This window comes from Bactrocera latifrons, unplaced genomic scaffold, assembly GCF_001853355.1.
Source record: "Bactrocera latifrons isolate USDA-ARS-PBARC rearing strain unplaced genomic scaffold, ASM185335v1 scaffold_355, whole genome shotgun sequence".
NCBI classification, from domain to species: domain Eukaryota; kingdom Metazoa; phylum Arthropoda; class Insecta; order Diptera; family Tephritidae; genus Bactrocera; species Bactrocera latifrons.
The window spans coordinates 241,358-260,833 of NW_017536996.1; the positions used below are offsets into that span (position 1 = coordinate 241,358).

The 19,476-nt window shown below is 38.0% G+C and overlaps 2 protein-coding genes and 1 long non-coding RNA gene across 6 annotated transcripts in view; 1 reads left to right on the forward strand and 2 right to left on the reverse strand.

The window, feature by feature from the left end:
* The window catches only part of LOC108971711, a 9,454-nt gene extending 6,042 nt beyond the window's left edge, over positions 1-3,412 (reverse strand). The window contains exon 1 of the mRNA XM_018937960.1: positions 2,996-3,412. Within this exon, the coding sequence (XP_018793505.1) occupies positions 2,996-3,026 (31 nt within the window). The 5' untranslated portion in view covers positions 3,027-3,412. The remainder of the gene's footprint in view (positions 1-2,995) is intronic.
* The window catches only part of LOC108971708 (glucose-6-phosphate 1-epimerase), a 116,668-nt gene that overhangs the window by 75,257 nt on the left and 21,935 nt on the right, over positions 1-19,476 (reverse strand). The gene's annotated exons all lie outside the window — the stretch shown is intronic.
* Positions 5,239-19,475, forward strand: LOC108971712. The gene is made up of 3 exons (XR_001993570.1): positions 5,239-5,388; positions 19,154-19,248; positions 19,337-19,475. It is a non-coding gene; the product is annotated as an uncharacterized LOC108971712 (long non-coding RNA).

The window sequence follows — 19,476 nt, forward strand, 5'->3', positions numbered from 1 at the left end:
AAGGCGATTCCTTATCGTGCGACTTTTTCAACCTGCTTCTGGAGAAAATAGTTCGAGCTGCAGAACTAAATAGAGGAGGTACCATCTTCTATAAGAGTGTACAGCTGCTGGCGTATGCCGATGATATTGATATCATCGGCCTCAACGCCCGTGCCGTTAGTTCTGCTTTCTCCAGACTAGACAAGGAAGCAAAGTAGATGGTTCTGGCAATGAACGAGTTCAAGACGAAATATCTCCTGTCATCAAACAAAAAGTCGTCACACTCGCAACTTGGCACTCACGTCACTGTTGACAGTCATAGATTTGAAGTTGTAGATAATTTCGTCTATCTTGGAACCAGCGAAAACACCACCAACAATGTTAGCCTAGAAATCCAACGCAGGATAACTCTTGCCAACAGATGCTACTTCGGACTATGTAGGCAATTGAGAAGCAAAGTCCTCTCTCGACAAACAAAAACCAAACTCTATAAGTCACTCGTAATTCCCGCCCTGCTATATGGTGCAGAGGCTTGGACGATGTCAACAACGGATGAGTCGCCTTTGCGAGCTTTCGAGAGAAAAGTTCTGCGAAAGATTTATGGTCCTTTGCGCGTAAGCCACGGCGAATATCGCATTCGATGGAACCATGAGCTGTACGAGATATACGACTACATTGACATTGTTCAGCGAATTCAGCGGCTACGCTGGCTAGGTCATGTTGTCCGGATGGACGAAAACACTCCAGCTCTGAAAGTATTCGCAGCAGTACCCGCCGGGGAAGCAGAGGAAGAGAAAGACCTCCATTCCCTTGGAAGGACCAAGTGGAGAAGGACCTGAATTCACTTGGAATATCTAATTGGCGCCACGTAGCGAAAAGAAGAAATGACTGGCGCGCTGTTGTTAACTCGGCTATAATCGCGTAAGCGGTGACTACGCCAATCAAGAAGAAGAAAACAATTTTATAGAATCCTCGTCATTCCCTTTTTTTCTTTTCTATAAAATTGTTCAAATTCACCAATTGATAAATTATCTTCTTTTCATGGATATGAACATTTTTTGACTCAAGGAACTGCATTGCTTGCACAACTTCTCCATAACGAACTTCTTTTGATGTGCGATCAAATTTCAACCATTGAAAAACTATTAATTTGGACAAGGATGAAGTCCTTTTCAACAAGTATTCAAGAGCTTCCTGATAAACATTGACGGTTCGTTCATGGAAACCGAGGCATTCCTTTTCTTTTCCTTCTTATTTCAAAGTGTCAAGAGAGTAAGAGGTAAAAACTTGTGCTTGATTCTCTCGCGCAAGGAAATAGCAACGGATTCAACTATTGAATTAATTTCAAGAACCGTGTTGCCATCACTTTCTATTGATGCTATTTTACATTTTTAAAATGAACATAAATGAGTGGACAAACAAAAGATAGCTTTCAGCCAAATCATCAGAAAAGAAATTTTCCACAAATATTGGAGGTTTTTGGATTGATAAAAAGTAAGCTTTTAATGTAGGGAACAGTTTCAGAATTCGTTCCACTGCGTGAAACAAACTAAGCCAAGTCTTTCTGCGTGAAAGTGAAGGTTCATATTGAACATCAACGATCTCACAGAATTCTTTCAATTCAGTTGTTTTGACAATCTACACCGAGAAATGCTTGAACAATTTAAAAACGAGGGCATCAATATCATATTTTCCGAATTGATCTAATCCATGGTGGTCGCAATTATGAAGAATACGAGCAGGGCAACCAACACCAATGACACCAGAGCTTAGTTTTTCTTTGAGAATAACGTACGAAGAAGAGGTGCAGTACAACCCATTACATTATAACTAGAGTGGTGTTTTACAGTGTGAAATGCCAGAGTTCCTTCTGCAGCCTAGACTTTAAGTGCCGTTGGAGATGATTTTGTGACCATGAAAGTATCCAAGGATTGCGATGTTGAAGAGGTTCTCAAGTTTTTTTTTATGTTTCTCTGAGTTGACGTGTTTTCTTAAATCATAAACTCCAAAAAATGGAAACATTTAAACATTCCAACTATCAGCTTGCAAATCAGGGTGACGAGTAGAGTTGAAATCCGGATGTCTGTCTGTCCGTCCGTCCGTGCAAGGTGTAACTTGAGTAAAAATTGAGATATCATGATGAAACTTGGTACACGTATTTCTTGGCTCCATAAGAAGGTTAAGTTCGAAGATGAGCAAAATCGGCCTACTGCCACGCCCTATAAGGTGTCATAACTAAGCCATAAATAAAGATATTAAAATGAAATTTGGCACAAAGGATCGCATTAGGGAGGGGCATATTTAGACGTAATCCTTTTGTAAAAGTGGGCGGGGCCCCGCCCCCTACTAACTTTATTGTACATATCTCGAAAACTACTATAGCTATGTCAACCAAACTGTATAGAGTCGTTTCTTTTAAGAAACACTAAATTTTACGGAAGAAATGTCAGAAGGAAGCTGCATCCAGGCTTTTTTTAAAAATTGAAAATAGGCGTGGCGTCGCCCACTTATGGACCAAAAACCATATCTCAGGAAGTACTCGACCGATTTCATGAAATTCGGTATATAATATTTTCTTAACACCCTGATGACATGTATCAAATATTGGTAAAATCGGTTCACAACCACGCCTGAAATCTCGATTATCACTTTATCATGCGAGAGTATAAAATGTTCGGTGACACCCGCATTTAGCCCTTCCTTACTTGTTAATACATATTTATTTGCTTAAACTTCTTAAAACTACTTAAAATCTATATGGAAGATCAAAACTGTAAGTTCGTTTTAAGCGTCTAACATCCATACTGTTGTCTAGTAAATTTATTGCCAGTAAGTTTTCATGATAAGACAATCTATCTATATACTTTTGACAAGATTTGCTGATTTCGTCTTTAACAAAAGGTATATTTAAGTCTTTGTGGATTTCGAAGTTGCTCAAATACCAAGGAGCTCTTACAATGCTTCTTAAAGTTTTCGATTGATATCTTTTGAGGATTTCAATGTTGGATATACTCACCGTAACCCATAACTGCATTGAATACGTCCATACTGGCTTAAGCATTGACTTGTAAAGTCGTACTTTATTTTCAAGGCTAAGTTGTGATCGCTGACCTAAAAGCCAGTACATTTTTTTAGTTTTAAATTTAAGTTGCTTCGTTTTTTCTTTTATGTGTATCTTCTATGTGAGTCGTCTGTCCAAATAAGGACCCAGGTATTTCACAGTTTCAGGTATTATGGAGCCAATTAACGTTACGGGGGGACATTTCTCAGTTCTTAACGTAAACGTTATTTGAACAGATTTCTATGTATTTAGTAGCCATTTTTCGACAATATTAAGTTGTTCTTGTAAGTGAAGTGAGGCATCACTAGGATTAAAACTGGTGGCTATAAATGTAATTTAAAATTCAAATTATTACGGTTCATTGAAGCAAGATTTAGAAAACAGAAAACGTGCATTTAATCAAATTTGCATTTGCATTCTATCAAACGTGCATTTAATCAACTATAATACAAGCGAGAAAAAATCTCTAGCTTTTAGAAACATTCAGGAATTTATATATAAAAACAAGTATTATTAATCTTAGAAGAGGCACCCACCGCCATGAGCAAAAGAAGGGGAACAAGAACAAACTTCACACTTCACTTTTTGCTCGGTTTTGCCCTGTACAAAGCAAGGGAATTGTTTTTGCAAAGCGGACGTAAAGGCATAATTGCCGTTCCTTTTCCTTTTTGCTTCAGTTGCCATTGATAACTGTAAGTACTCCAAATATTATCTGTAAAGTGAATTTAATTTCCGAAATAATTTCATTTCACATCATATTTATAACCTCACAAGTCTTTGTCTGTACACTTACCGATAACATGGGAACGTCGACGAATACCAAAAGTTTGAAAAGTGGACCTTGCAATATAATTACATTCACAGCCGTTTTGGGGAATGTTTAGTATCGCACCGATTAAGTATCGTTTATGGAGAAAAACAGGGTCGGGCTATCCCCCCTTCCGACGCCTTATTGGAAAGAGGAAGGATCGAACTTTTTAATAAACCCCCCGTCGACCCCCTAGATCCCCTATGGACCTGTAGGGAGGCCTTTGAAAATGACCAAAAATCAGTGTTTKTGCTCATTTTTCCATACAAACTGAAACCAATGCAACCCAGCCAACATTTTTGTATGGACAARAAATCAAAATAAAGAAAGCCAAAATGTTTCAGTGCAATGTATATGCGTATATAATTGCATCTATCCTTCGGCCGCGGTTTAAAAAAATAACTTTGGCCGGTCCAACACCGGCTACGCCATCCACAGTATTTTTGCATTGAACACCTTTTCCTCCACAGTATTTTTACATTGAACACCTTTTAATCCACGGTATTTTAGCATTTCATTCCTTTCCGTACTAGCGGTCTTCGGCCGCGCTTTAAAAAAATAAAACCTGGTCGATCCAACACCGGGGTGTTCAGGGTTCTTCGCGTAGAACTCCTTTATGTACTGGAGGCCTTCGTCCGCGCTTTAAAAAAATAACCCTGGCCGGTCCAACACCGGCTACGCCATCCACAGTATTTTTGCATTGAACAACTAAACAATCAAAAGTAATTAAAAACATTACTAGTGGTTTTTATAATTCATAAGTAATATACATATGTGCGTGAAAATGTATCCATAATTGGTTTGGTACCATGCACAACAGATGAAAATACACTAGCATATATTTAGAATTTTGCAAAAAATAGCATTTTTTTAAGTGAATTTGTGGAAAAATTTGTCAACCGATTTTTATAAAATATATTTTAAAGCAAAGTTCGATAATTTAAGCATACATGCGTGTTTAAAATTTTCCATTTGGTTCTCTCGTTTAGGTACGGTGAGCCAAAATTAACCGGCGCGATACTAAACACAACCCGCCGTTTTCGTTCCACAAGTATGTAAATTAAACGAAAACACGATTGAGTTCAATGAATTATAAACGTGGTTGACAATGGTAGTGGCTGTGAATAACAGTATCGAAAGTCTCGATAACGATCGATATATTTTGTCTATTTTCATCCGATTTAAAAATCGTTCGGTGCGTTTATAGAATGGATCAAAAATCGAAAAAAAGGCGTTTGCGCCGAAAATCAGTACACTTCATTGACAAATCAATATATCAGTACGGGGGTCTAAAAATCAATAACCCTAAACAAATGTGTATTTTAATAAATATAGATATTGCTGCGTGTGAATTTTTTAATTAACTAATTAAATTTTCTTTCAGATTTTGTGTTTATAATTCTAATTCTGGCCGACGAGAGTTTTATATGGAAAATCGAGCAAAAAAGCTTTAACTAAATTAAAAATAGCGGATATCTAAACTATTTAGATACGTTCACATTTTTAATTATTAATGTTTTACATATAGCTGCATTTGCAAGTATGTATGCACATTAACAAAATTTTAGCAATAAGACATTAGGGGGATTCTCTTGCTCTTACAAAACCCTTGCACGGTGCACGAATTGCAGAACTTTCCTTTTGATCAACGGCACAACAACGAACACACGCAGAAAATTATTTGCAATAGCTGTAAAATATGTCACACCACAACCCATGTTTATTTTCGTGCAAGGACACGTAAAAATATAATTGCAACCCTCTTTTGCCGTCATTTTCCATTAAGACATATTTCGCCGTAAAATTGTTGAAGAAGGTAAGTTTTAAATAGATTTTATAATTTCTTCTTAAATTATAAAGATTTGTTACAGTTTTTTTACTAAGAATGAATGCAGGAAGTGTGCTAATTCACGCAATAGTCATTCTCAATGAATTGCTCGAATCAGCCGTTCTATATCACTATATTCTGCAATGGGTGCTCATATTTCGGTATAGGATATTTGCATTTTGCAATCTTGCAAGAGGAAGAGAGTCCCCCTATTATGTTAGTTTAAACCACAATCGTTATAAGCAAATTAGGCGTAATATACGGAAGTAGATTTATTTAAATTTAATTTAAATTTTTTTTTTATTATATTAGTATGGGTTAGTAATGTTATTTATTATATAATAATAAAATGGATGGAGTCATGGGTAGAAGTTCACGCAAGTGAGGAAAGTTCTCTGATCGCCATTCACTTGGGAGTGGCCAGAAACGATTCTTTTACATATGACTCAAGCCAAGAACATCCGTTTGACGGCGACCTAAAGTGAGAAGGCGAAATATCCCCTACATAGGGTTGTGCGCTGGGTTTGGGACCCGCCACGTAAAAAAAAAAAACAAACCCCGTGAATAGTTGTAAACAGCCTCGGATGAGGCTGTTGTTAACTCGGCGTCAGCGGTGTCTACGCCAATTAAGAAGAAGAAGAAAATTAATTCTACACTCGGCGAAAAAAAAACCACGCACTTTACAGAGGGGCTTTAAATAGCTCAAAACTGAGAAACATGTTATTCTAAGTTAAACATTTTTCTTGGGGAGTCAACCACTTTTATTTAGTTCATGTTTCAAGAATTTTTATGTAAAATACTTATAGTTTAAAACTCGTTTTATTGAAAAATTTAAATACACACACATAACAGACCCTACACTAAAAATTTGTTATGGACAATAACGTGATTTTTAAAGAAGTTAGTACCATTTATGTTTTATATGATCTTTATTTAGCAATTGAGTACATAACAAATCAAAATAACATTTTTTGTACAAAAATGTTCTTAGTATTTTGTTGAACCCCCCCTCCTCCTTATAACCTCGGCTATTCGCCTAGGCATGGATTCAAACAAACGTTGAAGATAATTTTTGTCWATTTCTTCATTCCACACAACTTCAATAATTTTTTCCATTTCTTTTAGACTTTTTGGACGCTTTTCTTTTATCCTTTTGCCCATATAATGCCAGCAGTTCTCAATTAGATTGAGATCTGGACTGTTTCCTGGCCAAGTGAGAGACTCAATTCCATAAAACTCTTTTTGTTTTGTAACCTGTAAGTGTTTGTAATGAATTATTGAAAAATGTATTTCAATATTTCCATGCCCATTTCACGAGCTATTTGACGCTTGGATAATTTATTTTTATATAAAGCCACTATTTTTGCTTTATTTTCTATTGACAACACCATGTTCAACTTCACTTATTTTTACAACTTACTCATACGAAACTACCGCAAATACTGAAAAAAACACGTGCGGAGGCTAACAGTTTTAGAAATAACGGTAAACTAATGTATTCACATAACAGAAACGAAAAGTAAGACAAGTGGTCAATTTTGAGCAAATAGTGAAAGTTCTAAATAGGAATATTAGAAAATTTTCGACTGCGTGGGTTTTTTTTTCGCCGAGTATAAAATTAAAAATTGTATATAGTTGTGCGTAAATTTGTTTTAACCAATATCAATCCTATTAATTAATATTCCTACAATATTTAATATTTTCACAAATTTTCTTTTATGTAAATAAAAACTAGTCATGCGCGCTGTATTTATGTATTTTAAACTTCGACTAAGTATTTTTAGCGTACTATATAACTATATATGTACTTTTTCTTTATGACAGTTTTTTATTTAGTATTTGCATATTTCATTGTGGTGGTTCTCTTTATATCTGTGCATATTTGAATTTTTGAATTAGAAAAATGGTGTTTTAAAATAATTATAAAAACTATAAAACATCTTACTAACTTCATTTGCTTCTCAATTGCCTACTCAGTCCGAAGTAGCACCTGTTGGTAAGAGTTATCCTGCCTTGGATTTCTAGGCTAACATTGTTGATGGTGTTTACGCTGGTTCCAAGATAAATGAAATTATCTACGACTTCGAAGTTACGGCTGTTTGTGTGGTGACAGGAGATATTTCGTCTTGCCCTCGTTCACCGCCAGACCCATTTGTTTCGCCTCCTTGTTCAGTGTGGAGAAAGCAGAGCTAACGGCGCGGGTGTTGCGGCCAATGATATCAATATCATCGGCATACGCCAACAGCTGTACACTCTTATAAAAGATGGTACCTTCTCTATTTAGTTCTGCAGCTCGAATTATTTTCTCCAGAAGCAGGTTGAAGAAGTCGCACGATAGGTAGTCGCCTTGTCTGAAACCTCCTTTCGTCAACGTCAGTTTACACAGCCGTATTAGTTTTGCAGGGATTTTATGAATTGGGCATGGCACACTTAAATTACAATCGTTGGGCATGCTTTTGTCCGACCATATTTTACAAAGAAGTTGATGCGTGCTCCTATCAGTTCTTCGCCGCCGTGTTTAATAGCTTTTTTGTTCTGCAGGCGGGTAATTGCTATTCGAACTTTTTCATGGTCGGGCAATGGAACGTCTGCTACATCGTTATCGAATGGGGAATCGGGTTCGCCTTCTCCTGGCACACTTCTTAGTTCAATAAATTCAGACATAGTCAAAATTGAAGAACCCATTATTAGAGCCTCACAAAACAACGCGTATCTAATGAATATTTTGACGCTAAATTTGACATAGATGTGACTAACAGTACTACCAAACTCGATATGAATTTAAGGACTACAATTTGAGGGCACGCACCTGGAATGTCCGGACCGGACTGGGACCTAGCTGGTTGATGTCCTGGGGACAATAAAGGCTGACATCACCGCCGTCGAAGAAATGCGATGGACGGGATAATTACTGAGGCGAGTAGGTCCTTGTAGCATTTACTACAGTGGCCATATAATGGTGCGAAAATTTGGTGTGGAGTTCGTGGTAGGAGAGATACACCATCGCGGTGTTCTGACATTCACCCCGGTGGATGAAGGTCTAGCCACAATCCGCATCAAACCGTATATCTTGAACATACCGCTGATTTGCGCCCGCGCCCCGAGGGAAGAGAAGGGCGATGTGACCAAAGATGCCATCTATGAGCGCTTGGAGCGCACTTATAAGAGGTGCCGCCGCCACGATATTAAAATCGCTCTTGACGCCTTTAACGCCAGGGTGAGTAAAGAAGGTATTTTTGGCACTACGGTTGGTAAATTCAGCCTCCATAAGAAACATCCCCCAATGAATCCAGGCTGATCGACTTCGCCGGGGCCCGAAATATGGTTATCTGTAGTACTAGATTCCAGCCTAAGGAAATTCATCAGACCATCTGGCTAGCCCCGGATCGAGAAACTACCAACCAAATCGATCATGTTGTGATAAACGGAAGACCCGTCTTCAGTGTTTTAATGTGCGTGCGCTCCGAGGTCCTAACATCCACTAGGGCCACTACCTTCTTTCAGCCAAGATGCGCACTCGCCTCTGAGCAGCGAAAAACGCACATCAATAAACATAAGAAAGGTTCGACATTGAGAAGCTGCAATCAGAAGAGACAGCTGAACGATGCGGCGACTAACAGAAGGTTTCAGAAGCGGAACCCCTAAAGGTGATCTAGTGACCGATGGCCAGAGCATACTTAAATTATGGAGGGAACACTCCTCCAGCCTGCTGAATGGCAGTGAACGTACAACGCTGTGAGAAAGCGAACCCGATACCCTAATCGATGATGATGGAGCATACGTTCCATTGCTCGACCATGATGAAGAATGGACATACTAACCACCTTGGCCGGGTTCGAGGCCCATCTAAAACCTCTGCCGTGCTTTGGGTCCGGCACTCGATTGTAATGCAACTCCACATTCAACTGACAAAGTCAGTTTTTCCCGCATTTGGGTTCTAACCACAATCACCACGATACTCCCCGAGGGGCCAGTCGGCATGAGCAGGTTGGAGTAGCCTCCGAGGGCTCCTGCTAACCGTGGTACCAGACTTAAGTCTCGGGCCAGACCTCGTAGCCGAGACTACTAACAGTTAAGTTTCCATACCGCTCTAGACTGGTGGCCAGCGGTTGGACCCCATACATACATCACATACACACACCAATCACACAAATCTAACCCTAATTTCCAGCTAACCGCCTTCGCCGCTTATATAATTCACGCGCAAACAACCCTAAGTGTTTGGTATTCCGACTAGTGGAGATCACACCACTAGCATCTAATCGTCCATCGGTCCAGCTAATCCTCATACCACCCAGATCGCTAATGTCCGAGTACATCGGGCACTCCGCAATTAAATGCGACCAATTTTAAAATACCGCCCCACAAAAATACCCCGACGTATCCGATAAGCCCTTCTGATGCAAAAATGCATTCAGAGGCCCATGCTCCGTAAGCAGAAAACCCATACTCAGACAAAATCTGAGTTCTTGCCACCTACACCTAACCCTATCATCTAGGAGCTTCTTGCTCCCTAGATATCCCTCAAGATATCCCAGACACTCGTGGCTGCCTCCCACCATACAGGGGCTCCATATGTGGTGATATATGGAGCGGACAGCACGACGTCCGAGACCCCAATCGCTCCTCAAAATGCGCCGTATTTTGCCGACGGTTGCCTGCAGTCGCCCCTTCACATACGCCAAGTGTGGAGTAAAACACATCCTTTCACTCATGGTCAACCCCAGATATTTGACTTGCGTCACATATCTGACGCTGACCCCATTCACTCGGACAATCGGAAGATGAACCGGTGACAATCTGCCCGTAAGCAGCATTGTCACTGTTTTTTCCCTCGATATGTCCACCCCCACACCTACACACTAAGTATTCACGATCTCTAAGAGATCTCAGACCGCGAGCTACCTTCGACCATAAAAAGAAGGTCGTCCTCATACGCACAACACTTACAGAGTGGCTCGAGCTGCCCAAGCAGAGTATCCATCATAAGGTTACAAATATATGGACCGCAGATGGAACCCTGCGGGCAGCCACGAACCACTCGAATTTCCACACTCCCATTCATGCCGACAGGGAGGCCTTTCTGTCCGAAAATTCGCCAAAGAGTAATTTCCGGACAGCCAAGCTCCTCCAGCCGTTGCACCACTCGATCCCAGCTAAGGTAGTCAAACGCCCCATGAAGTTAACAAATATGCCAAGGACATACTTGTTGACATTCTCCCTAACGACATGCTGAACATAAAACCAAGCATCCTCTACACTGCGTCCTTTCCGAAACCCAAACTGCCTATCCGACCACATACCCCGCGTTAGCGCCTGAAGCCGTTTCATCATGACTCTTTCCAGCACTTTTCCAAGTACTGGAAGGAGACTCATGACCCGATAAGATCGAGGATCGCCCCTGATTTGATCGGAGGACTTCAGGAGAGGAACAATACTGGCACTTTTCCACTCGCGTGGAAAGTAGTCACTGATGACAGACATAACTTCGAAGTCGTAGATAATTTCGTCTATCTTGGAATCAGTGCAAACACCAACAACAAAGTCAGCTTCGAAACCCAACGCAGAATATCTCTTGAGTCTCTAAGAGTCACTCATTATTCCCGTCCTACTATATGATGCAGAGGCTTGGACGATGACAATAACTGATGAGTCGACGTTGCGAGTATTCGAGAGAAAGGTTCTGCGAAAGATTATGGTTCTTTGCGCGTTGGCCACGGCGAATATCGCATTCGATGGAACGAAGAGATGTATGAGACACAAGTAGGACAGCAATTTAAAAGACAGCGGCTACGCTGGCTAGGTGATGTTGTCCGAACGGACGAAAACACTTCAACTCTGAAAGTATTCGATGCAATATCCGCCGGGGTAAGCAGAGTAGGAGGAAGACCTCCATTCCGTTGGATGGACAAGGTAGAGAAGGACCTGGCTTCGCTTGGAATATCCAATTGGGGCCACGTAGCGAAAAGAAGAAACGACTTACGCGCTGTTGTTAACTCGGCTATAATCGCATAAGCGGTGTCTACGTCAATAAAGAGGAAGAACATCTTGCAAAGTAAGACGCACGGACGGACCGGATTTCAACTCATCTAGTCAAAACGATTAGTTTTAGGTGATACAAACAAACCTTAGGTGAACCAAACTATGATATTCTGTAGCAATATGGGGCGAGAGTATAAAAGTAAAGGAGATGATGTCAGAACGTGAAAAAAATATTCGAAGAGATGGATATATATTATACGACGTCTTTAATTGTTTCGCCTGTACGATTGTACAAAATTTCTTTTAGCTGGTACTCTTTGATAAGCTGTGTTAAAAAACAAAGGAAGCAAAAATGGGATAAGTTCGGGTGCAATCATTATATGCAGTATATAGGAGTTGGAGTAGTACCGATCCGATTTTATTTATTAACTATTATCATGCCACAAATGATCTCTGAGTTTCATTAAGGCACCTCATATACCATCTCCAATCAAATGAAGTAAAGTCAGCAGGATGTTCAAAAATTATAATATTTATAATATGGGAAGTAGGCGTGGCTTCAGTCCGATTTCGCCCACTTCCACACTGTGACATAAGAATATAAGAATGCTACTACAACATTTTGTCGAAATCGGTTGGTTGGGTCCCGAGGTATGTGCTTTCACCTAAAAGTAAGGGGTGCCATGCCCATCGTCAACTTCCATAGAGCCCTCGGAGGATAAATTTAATGTCTCTGGCGTCTCTTCTCATTTCATCAATTTTCACATTGTCGGTAGCAGTTCTTACATTTCTAGTATTTGAGCTGGGCAAATTTGGTTATTGTAGCATTATTGGTTTAGGAGATATATACACTAAACTTATTAGAGGGCGACGCCACACCACTTTTCCGAAATTTTTTACCGAGACTACTTTCTAATGCGATTACCTGTGCCAAATAAATTTTTTTTGTGTTAATTTATGTTGTTATGGCATTTTATAGGTTCTTGGTTAATGGCATTTTCTGGGCGTGGCAGAGGTCCGATTACGCCCATCTACGAACTCGTCATTATTTTTTTACTAAGGAACTCGCACACCAAGTTTCATCAAGATATATCAATTTTTACTCAAGTAACTGCTTGTAAGGGCGGGTGGACACCCATATTTCAATTTTTCTCGTCATCCTGAACATTTATAATAATGTAACCCTATATCTCGATTAATTTTGGGTGATACATACAACCATTAGGTGAACAAAACTATTATACTCTGTAGCAGCAGATAAGAACTTTGAAGGAAAAGTGATTGTTCAGGGAAAGTTCGTCAGGAAATTTTTTGTAAACGTTGTCCACAATTTTCTACGAAGCCAAAAATCGGAAAATTACAAAGCCTTAATAAATGAACTTATAATATCATATAAAGCGTCGGGTGAAATATGTCTATAAAGCAGTGGTCGGCATTTCATAGCAAAATTTTGCAAACTAACTTCATACGTACGCTTACGCTCTATCGTTGAGACGTTGTCGAGCCTGCAACGAATTAACATCGCGCAAGACTATAGCGCAAAACCAAATATTCCCTGCAAGAAATATTTTATGATTCTAAATGCCTTTGGTGCCATGCAATGCCTTTTATGTTCCAAGTCTTTCAATGAAAATAGGGAATATATCCTTAAAAGACATTTTGCTAATTTTCATTATACTATTAATTATTTAGATGAAAAAGGACGAAAATGTAAAAACGAATACTTAGATTATTTAGATTAGAATTTTATTGAAGAATAATTTATTTTATAACTTTGCTTATAAAATTTGCCTAATTTTAATTCCAATTTCTCACTGGGCAACTTTTGTTTCGTGCTCACCACTGGATCGTTCAATTTTACTTCGCATATTTACAGCACTTTTTCTCGGTATTAATGCGAAAACTTGAATAATACTGAGAATTCGCACATGAATTAATGCGAAGTTTTACAAAAAGTTTTAAATTCATTTTAGCCTATTTGTTGCTTTGTGTTTAAGAAGTTGTTATGGAGCGCTTCATATAAGTTCTGTTTCGAATTCATAGCAGGCACAACTTTATTACACGTTTGGTGAATATAAAATATATGTAAACAATTACGTTGGACGTTTACATATTTATGTACATGATATTTCAGATTTTTAAAATGCTGCGTTCAAAATTAAAAACCTAGGTCTGAAGCTTCTTTATAAGAAATTCAGATGCTTCCGCCACATGCAAACTCTGCTACAAGAAATTAAAAACGTTAGGTAACACGTTAAATCTTCACTGTCATGTTGAGGATATACATAAAATGGTATTACTCTATCAAAATGATAATGCAGAATGCTTCTCCAAAACTACCCTGCACTCGGAACCTAAGAATTTTTGAAATAATTAACATATCACCAAATTCTAAGACGACAGCGTCAAGTCTAAATGAGTTATTCGCCAGTACTAGAAAGGATGGAGTCTTGTGTAGAAGTTCACGAAGTTCCACCTTAACAAATTATTATTTTTTCAATCAGGCGTACTAAATGGTCCAGATATACGAAAGCTGATTAAAAGTGACGCATTCAACAATATTTTCATTGATATATGTATATTGAATGCATGGCAGGCAGGCAATCAAAGAAGTAATAGAAGGCTTGTTGGGAAAGCATCGTTCTAACAACTACGATGTTTCTGTCGCAAGGATGTTAAGAGCATTCTCGGAAATTGTTTTTTTTTCGGGTTTTTTTGGGTTTTGCCAAAATGTTACAACTAAGCGAAAAAACATCAAGATAAGGAAAAAATTTAAAAGGTCATAAAAAAAACTGACACATACGAACGCCAAACCTTTGAGGGTTTTACTATACTGACCTAGTACCATCACCCTGACTTGGAATTTCTCACCCCCCAGACAATAATCCCAAAAATGTTCCACAGTGTTACTATAGTGTTTTGAAATTGTGACCAGGGGGATTTCCGCGAATACCTACGTTACCGTTCGCAAGTTTATACCTTTAGTATGTTGTTTAACTGAAGTTCTGACAAAAATTTCAGGGAGTTAAAAAGTGAGCAAAATGACATAAATAAAAGATTTGACAAACTTAAATTCAAATCAATTCTGGCGTTGGCTACTCTATTGGTTCCGAGATTCAAATAACTGCAGTTTAAAGATATGCTGAATAAAAACAAAACAATTTTGTATTTAAAAATTTTCATAAATGACGCAAATAGCGGCGTTAGGTATTTTTATTGAATTTTCAATTGTTCATAACATTTTTTTTTGCATTTTTGCGACGCTATAACTCACGAACGACTTAGAAGAAACGACAATAAATCAAACACGTTTTAGCGCGTGAAAGCTTTCCAAAAAGGTATAGCATTCAATTCATTCCATCCAAAATTTGCTTTCATATTTTTTTTTGTGCAAAACACATTTTGTAATCCTTGAAACAAAATATTAGACACTGTTTTCTTTATTTCAACTCAATATGAAAAATTTTTAAGTTATGAATTTTCAAAATTTCAACTCTCTAAAAAGTGCCTTTAACTATTTGCGTATATGAGGAAAAGTATTTTATTATAAAAATAATTAGCCGGCCATTCTTTACAATAACGATTTTTTAAGTTTTTTCACATCCTTTACAAGGTTTTACTTTTTTGACACGTGTTTTCCACTTTAATTAGAGCTTTTTTGCAACAAAATCAAAATAGGTATATAGTTACTTTGGAACGTGTTATACGAGTTGAAAAATGGCTACGAAACTTGAAAGTAATATCCTCAACTTGGACTCAAATAGAGAACGGTCTGCAAGATTTCATCGTCAATAAAATTATTTAAGTAGCTACAGTGATATGTATGATGAAGGAAAGATAAGGGAAATACAGCGATCAATGAAATTTTTTTTTTAATTTGTGAAATTTGAAATTCATTATTATCTTTCCACCACTTGCAGAGTATTTTTGGTCTGTACCTTTTAACGGCAATGCATATACACTTGCCCGCATAACTCTGCGTACAGCGCTAAAAAATTCGAAAACTTATCTTTAAACACGAATTTCTCATGACACATTTCCGGAAACTTTTGAATTTGTTTTATATAAAAAATATATATATTGCATAAACATACCTTTTTAGAACCATAATACATACATCCCCATTTTAACGGGAATTATCCGTCGACATCATGAAAATTCATGCACGCAAATCTCTGCGTACAGCAGCACAAAATAGCAATTTGCGCTTACGTTAGTTTAGCTTTTTTCTCAGTCACTTGTGCGACTTTAGAATAACTGTTTTATTGTGTTTCAAGTGATTGCAGAAGTAAGATCATTTTAAAACAGCCATGGAAAAAAAGGCAAGGAAATTGGCATTGATGAAAGAAGAATTATCGTAAAACTACATGTTGAGGTCAAAACAAATAAAATGAATTTAAACTATAATTATCTGAATAAAATAAAATTTGTATTTTTATTTACTTACTGAAATCAATAAATAATGAATTGAAATCAAGTTTGGTTAGATACTTGTCAGATTTCCTGAGAAATTCGCGTTTAAAGTTAGTTTTTCGAATTTTTTAGCGCTTTATACAGAGTTATGCGGGCAAGTGTACTTATAACACCATGAAAATCTACAGTGTTTAATTGTGTAATTCTCTCTGTATGGAAAAATATATTTATACATATAAATGCGTACAGCTAATTAACAACGACTTGTTCCTATAAATTAATGACGATTTGTGTAAAATTTTTAAGGGTAAAAATACAATTTTTTTTGAATAATCTTCTATGAATGTATGTTTTTTTTTTTTAACGAGGAGGAAGCCTGAATCCCAAGTCAGCGCGCAACTTTCGAACTAAACCTCCTACCGTCATGTACCGTTTCCCCCGGTACCATCGTCAAGTATTACGTCGGGAGGATGGTTGAGTGACACTCATGCGTACGTTATGGTCAAAATGCATTCAGTTACAAGTTGCATTTATTTGGCCCCAACTCTGTTGGTCTGATAACCCCCCTTGTACATTGTACCCTTCCCGTCACTTTAACGTTTGTGTGTCTGAGTCGTGGTTGTTCGTTACATTTATCAGCTCTCTTCTCCGCCGCTGTTCGCTGGCATGTTGAGATCTCATAGCCCTGGCTGCAACTTCGCAAGCAGCTTTCCACTTCTCTACCGATTCGACCATTTGGCTTACCAAGTTATCGGGAGTTGGGTCTACACCGAACGCATTTTTTAAGTGTTGCCTCTCATGATAATATTTTGGGTAATAAAAGAATATGTGTTCCACATTTTCGACAGTATCTCCTTCGCAATAATCACATATGTCGTTATTTCCGTGCCCGAAACGTTTGCTTTGAAGCAGCCATGTCCTGTGAGGATTTAAGTTGAAATCCACCTCACCGTGTTGTCTATTTAACTATGGTTCGAAATTGGGGATCAGTCGGAATGTCCACCGCCCGTTTCCGCTTTCATCCCAGCGTCTTTGCCATTGATCTACTGTCTCCGCCCTTGCTATTTCTTTTACTGTGTTCCGCGGTAACCTATCATTTGTGCAGCATTGAGTCTCCTTGGCCAGGAGGTCTAAAGGGTGTAACCCTGCAATAACTAGAGCAGCATCTTCCGATACTGTGCGCAGCAGAACATACTCTTAGCGCGCAAGTGACATATATCGAAAAAAGGCCGCGGCGATATTATTTTACTTCTAGGGCTTTTTCCCATATCTGGACGCCGAACAACGCGACTGACTTTAGCACACCAGCTAATAGTCGTCTTCTATTTTGCTTTGGCCCACGGGCATTAACCCTGTAAAGTGCTGCACAATTTTGTAGCTTTTTCGCCTGTGTACGCTGGGTGTTCCTTAAAGGATATCCTTGCATCAAGTATGATTCCCAAGTATTTAATTGCCGGTTGTGTCGTGATGCTTACACCCTTTGTATTGAAAGTGGCAACTTCACGGACTTTTCTGCCAGTGATCAGTACCGCTTCGGTCTTGCTCTCCGCAAAGTTCAGTCCGTTAGTTTCGAGCCAATCGCCTATTAACACTATTGTTCTGTTGGTTATCGAAACTATATCGTGTATATGTTTTGCTATAATCACAACAGCGATATCGTCTGCGAACCCAATAATATGAACGTTTTTGGGTACTTTCAGTCGCAGTACTCCGTCGTACATGACGTTCCATAGTAGCGGCCCAAGAATAGATCCTTGAGGTACTCCACCAGAGACTTTATATTTTTTAGAGCCTTCGCTTGTGTTGTAGTTCAAAGTTCTATCCTCGTAATAGCTTACTATTATGTTGTAAAGCTATTGAGGCACGGAGAAGAGTTTTAGTGCACTCATTATACTGCGCCAGGGTTACAACCATACAGTACTGTATTTTGCCTCCTTTCCACCTTTTCCCGCTTATAGCCCGTTCAGCCAGGGTCTTTACTAAGTTTACAGCTGCAATTGTGGATCTTGCCTTTTTTAATCCGAATTGGTTGGGTAATAACCCCAATTAAAATAATTTTTCCAAAAAAGAAAGCGTTCTTAATTAGTTGCATGACCTATTTCTGACTTTGAAGTCATAAAATGGCTTTATATTTATTTATCTTTAAGACATACAGTTGAATTCTTTTTTTTCGAAAATGAAAATATCAACCGATTTGGATTTTTCCTACTACCGTTGTTAATTAGTTGCACGCATCTGTATATAAAATGAGATTTCTTCTACACGATTTCCTTTTTTGCACGGATTTTTTTTTTAAATTGGTCCTAATAGTAACTTTTATATGGAAATCTGTTTCCCAATTAACTATGCAAAAAGGAGATCAAGGGTATATCAGAATTTTATACTTTTGACTTGCCAGTGGGGGCATTCGCAAATTGTAGATCAAAATGGACCAAAAAATGTTCAAAGGCGCGTAATTGTTCTAAAATATTATTAAATGGGACTGAAAAATCGAAGAAATGATAAAATTGAGGAAGGAACTTTTCGATTTATTATTGAAGGCGTTATTTTATGAAAATCGTTGCAAATGAAAATAATACGATTCATATTAAATATTAAGTTAACTACTATATTAAAAATTACTTGTTCGAAAAGTCTTTTCTTCCGTAATTAAGAAATAAGATATTTCATATATTTTTACAGTTACAGTTGTTTACACTTTACTGTAGGTAATTAAAAAAAACAAGATGGACGTGGGCCTATTTAAATGAACTTTCAACTAAAATATTTAATGTATTTATGTATAACAGAAACTGTGAGAATTTGGCGTAGCGTATGTAATAAGTCAAAACGACACGTTGTTCTTTAATAGAACCCGCCGCGTCACTTCAAAGCAACGCGTATGTATTCATGAGTTGGTTGTTTTAGGCTTATACTGCAATCAGGTACAACTAACGAGTTTTTACGTTTCTCGCTCATTTAGTTTTTTTTTTTTTGCGTCTGCATAGTTACTTCCAATCTTTCTCAGCCACTTTTTATTTTTAAGATTCTGATTTGTACATGAGCTTTATGTATTTACTTTCTATTAATTTTTCTTAATAAGGGATAATTTACCGGAAAGTTCGACTAACTTGCTACTGAATACAGCGCTAGAGGCGTTAACAAAACAACACGTCGAATATCTGATATCCTGAAGAGGTAAGTTTTGCCACCTCATTTTTAATACGTCCCGCTATAAAACAAGACAATGTGCAGCTGTGAGAAAATGACGTGAGCGAAATTTCAGATCAATGTCTCAAACACTGATGTACTAAATGGACCCAGCTTGTCAGGCTTATCATTTACACTGTAGAGAGCCCTTTCTTCTGGGTGTTACACACTTCTTCATGAATACAAACACATTGTAACGATATACCATAAAATAAT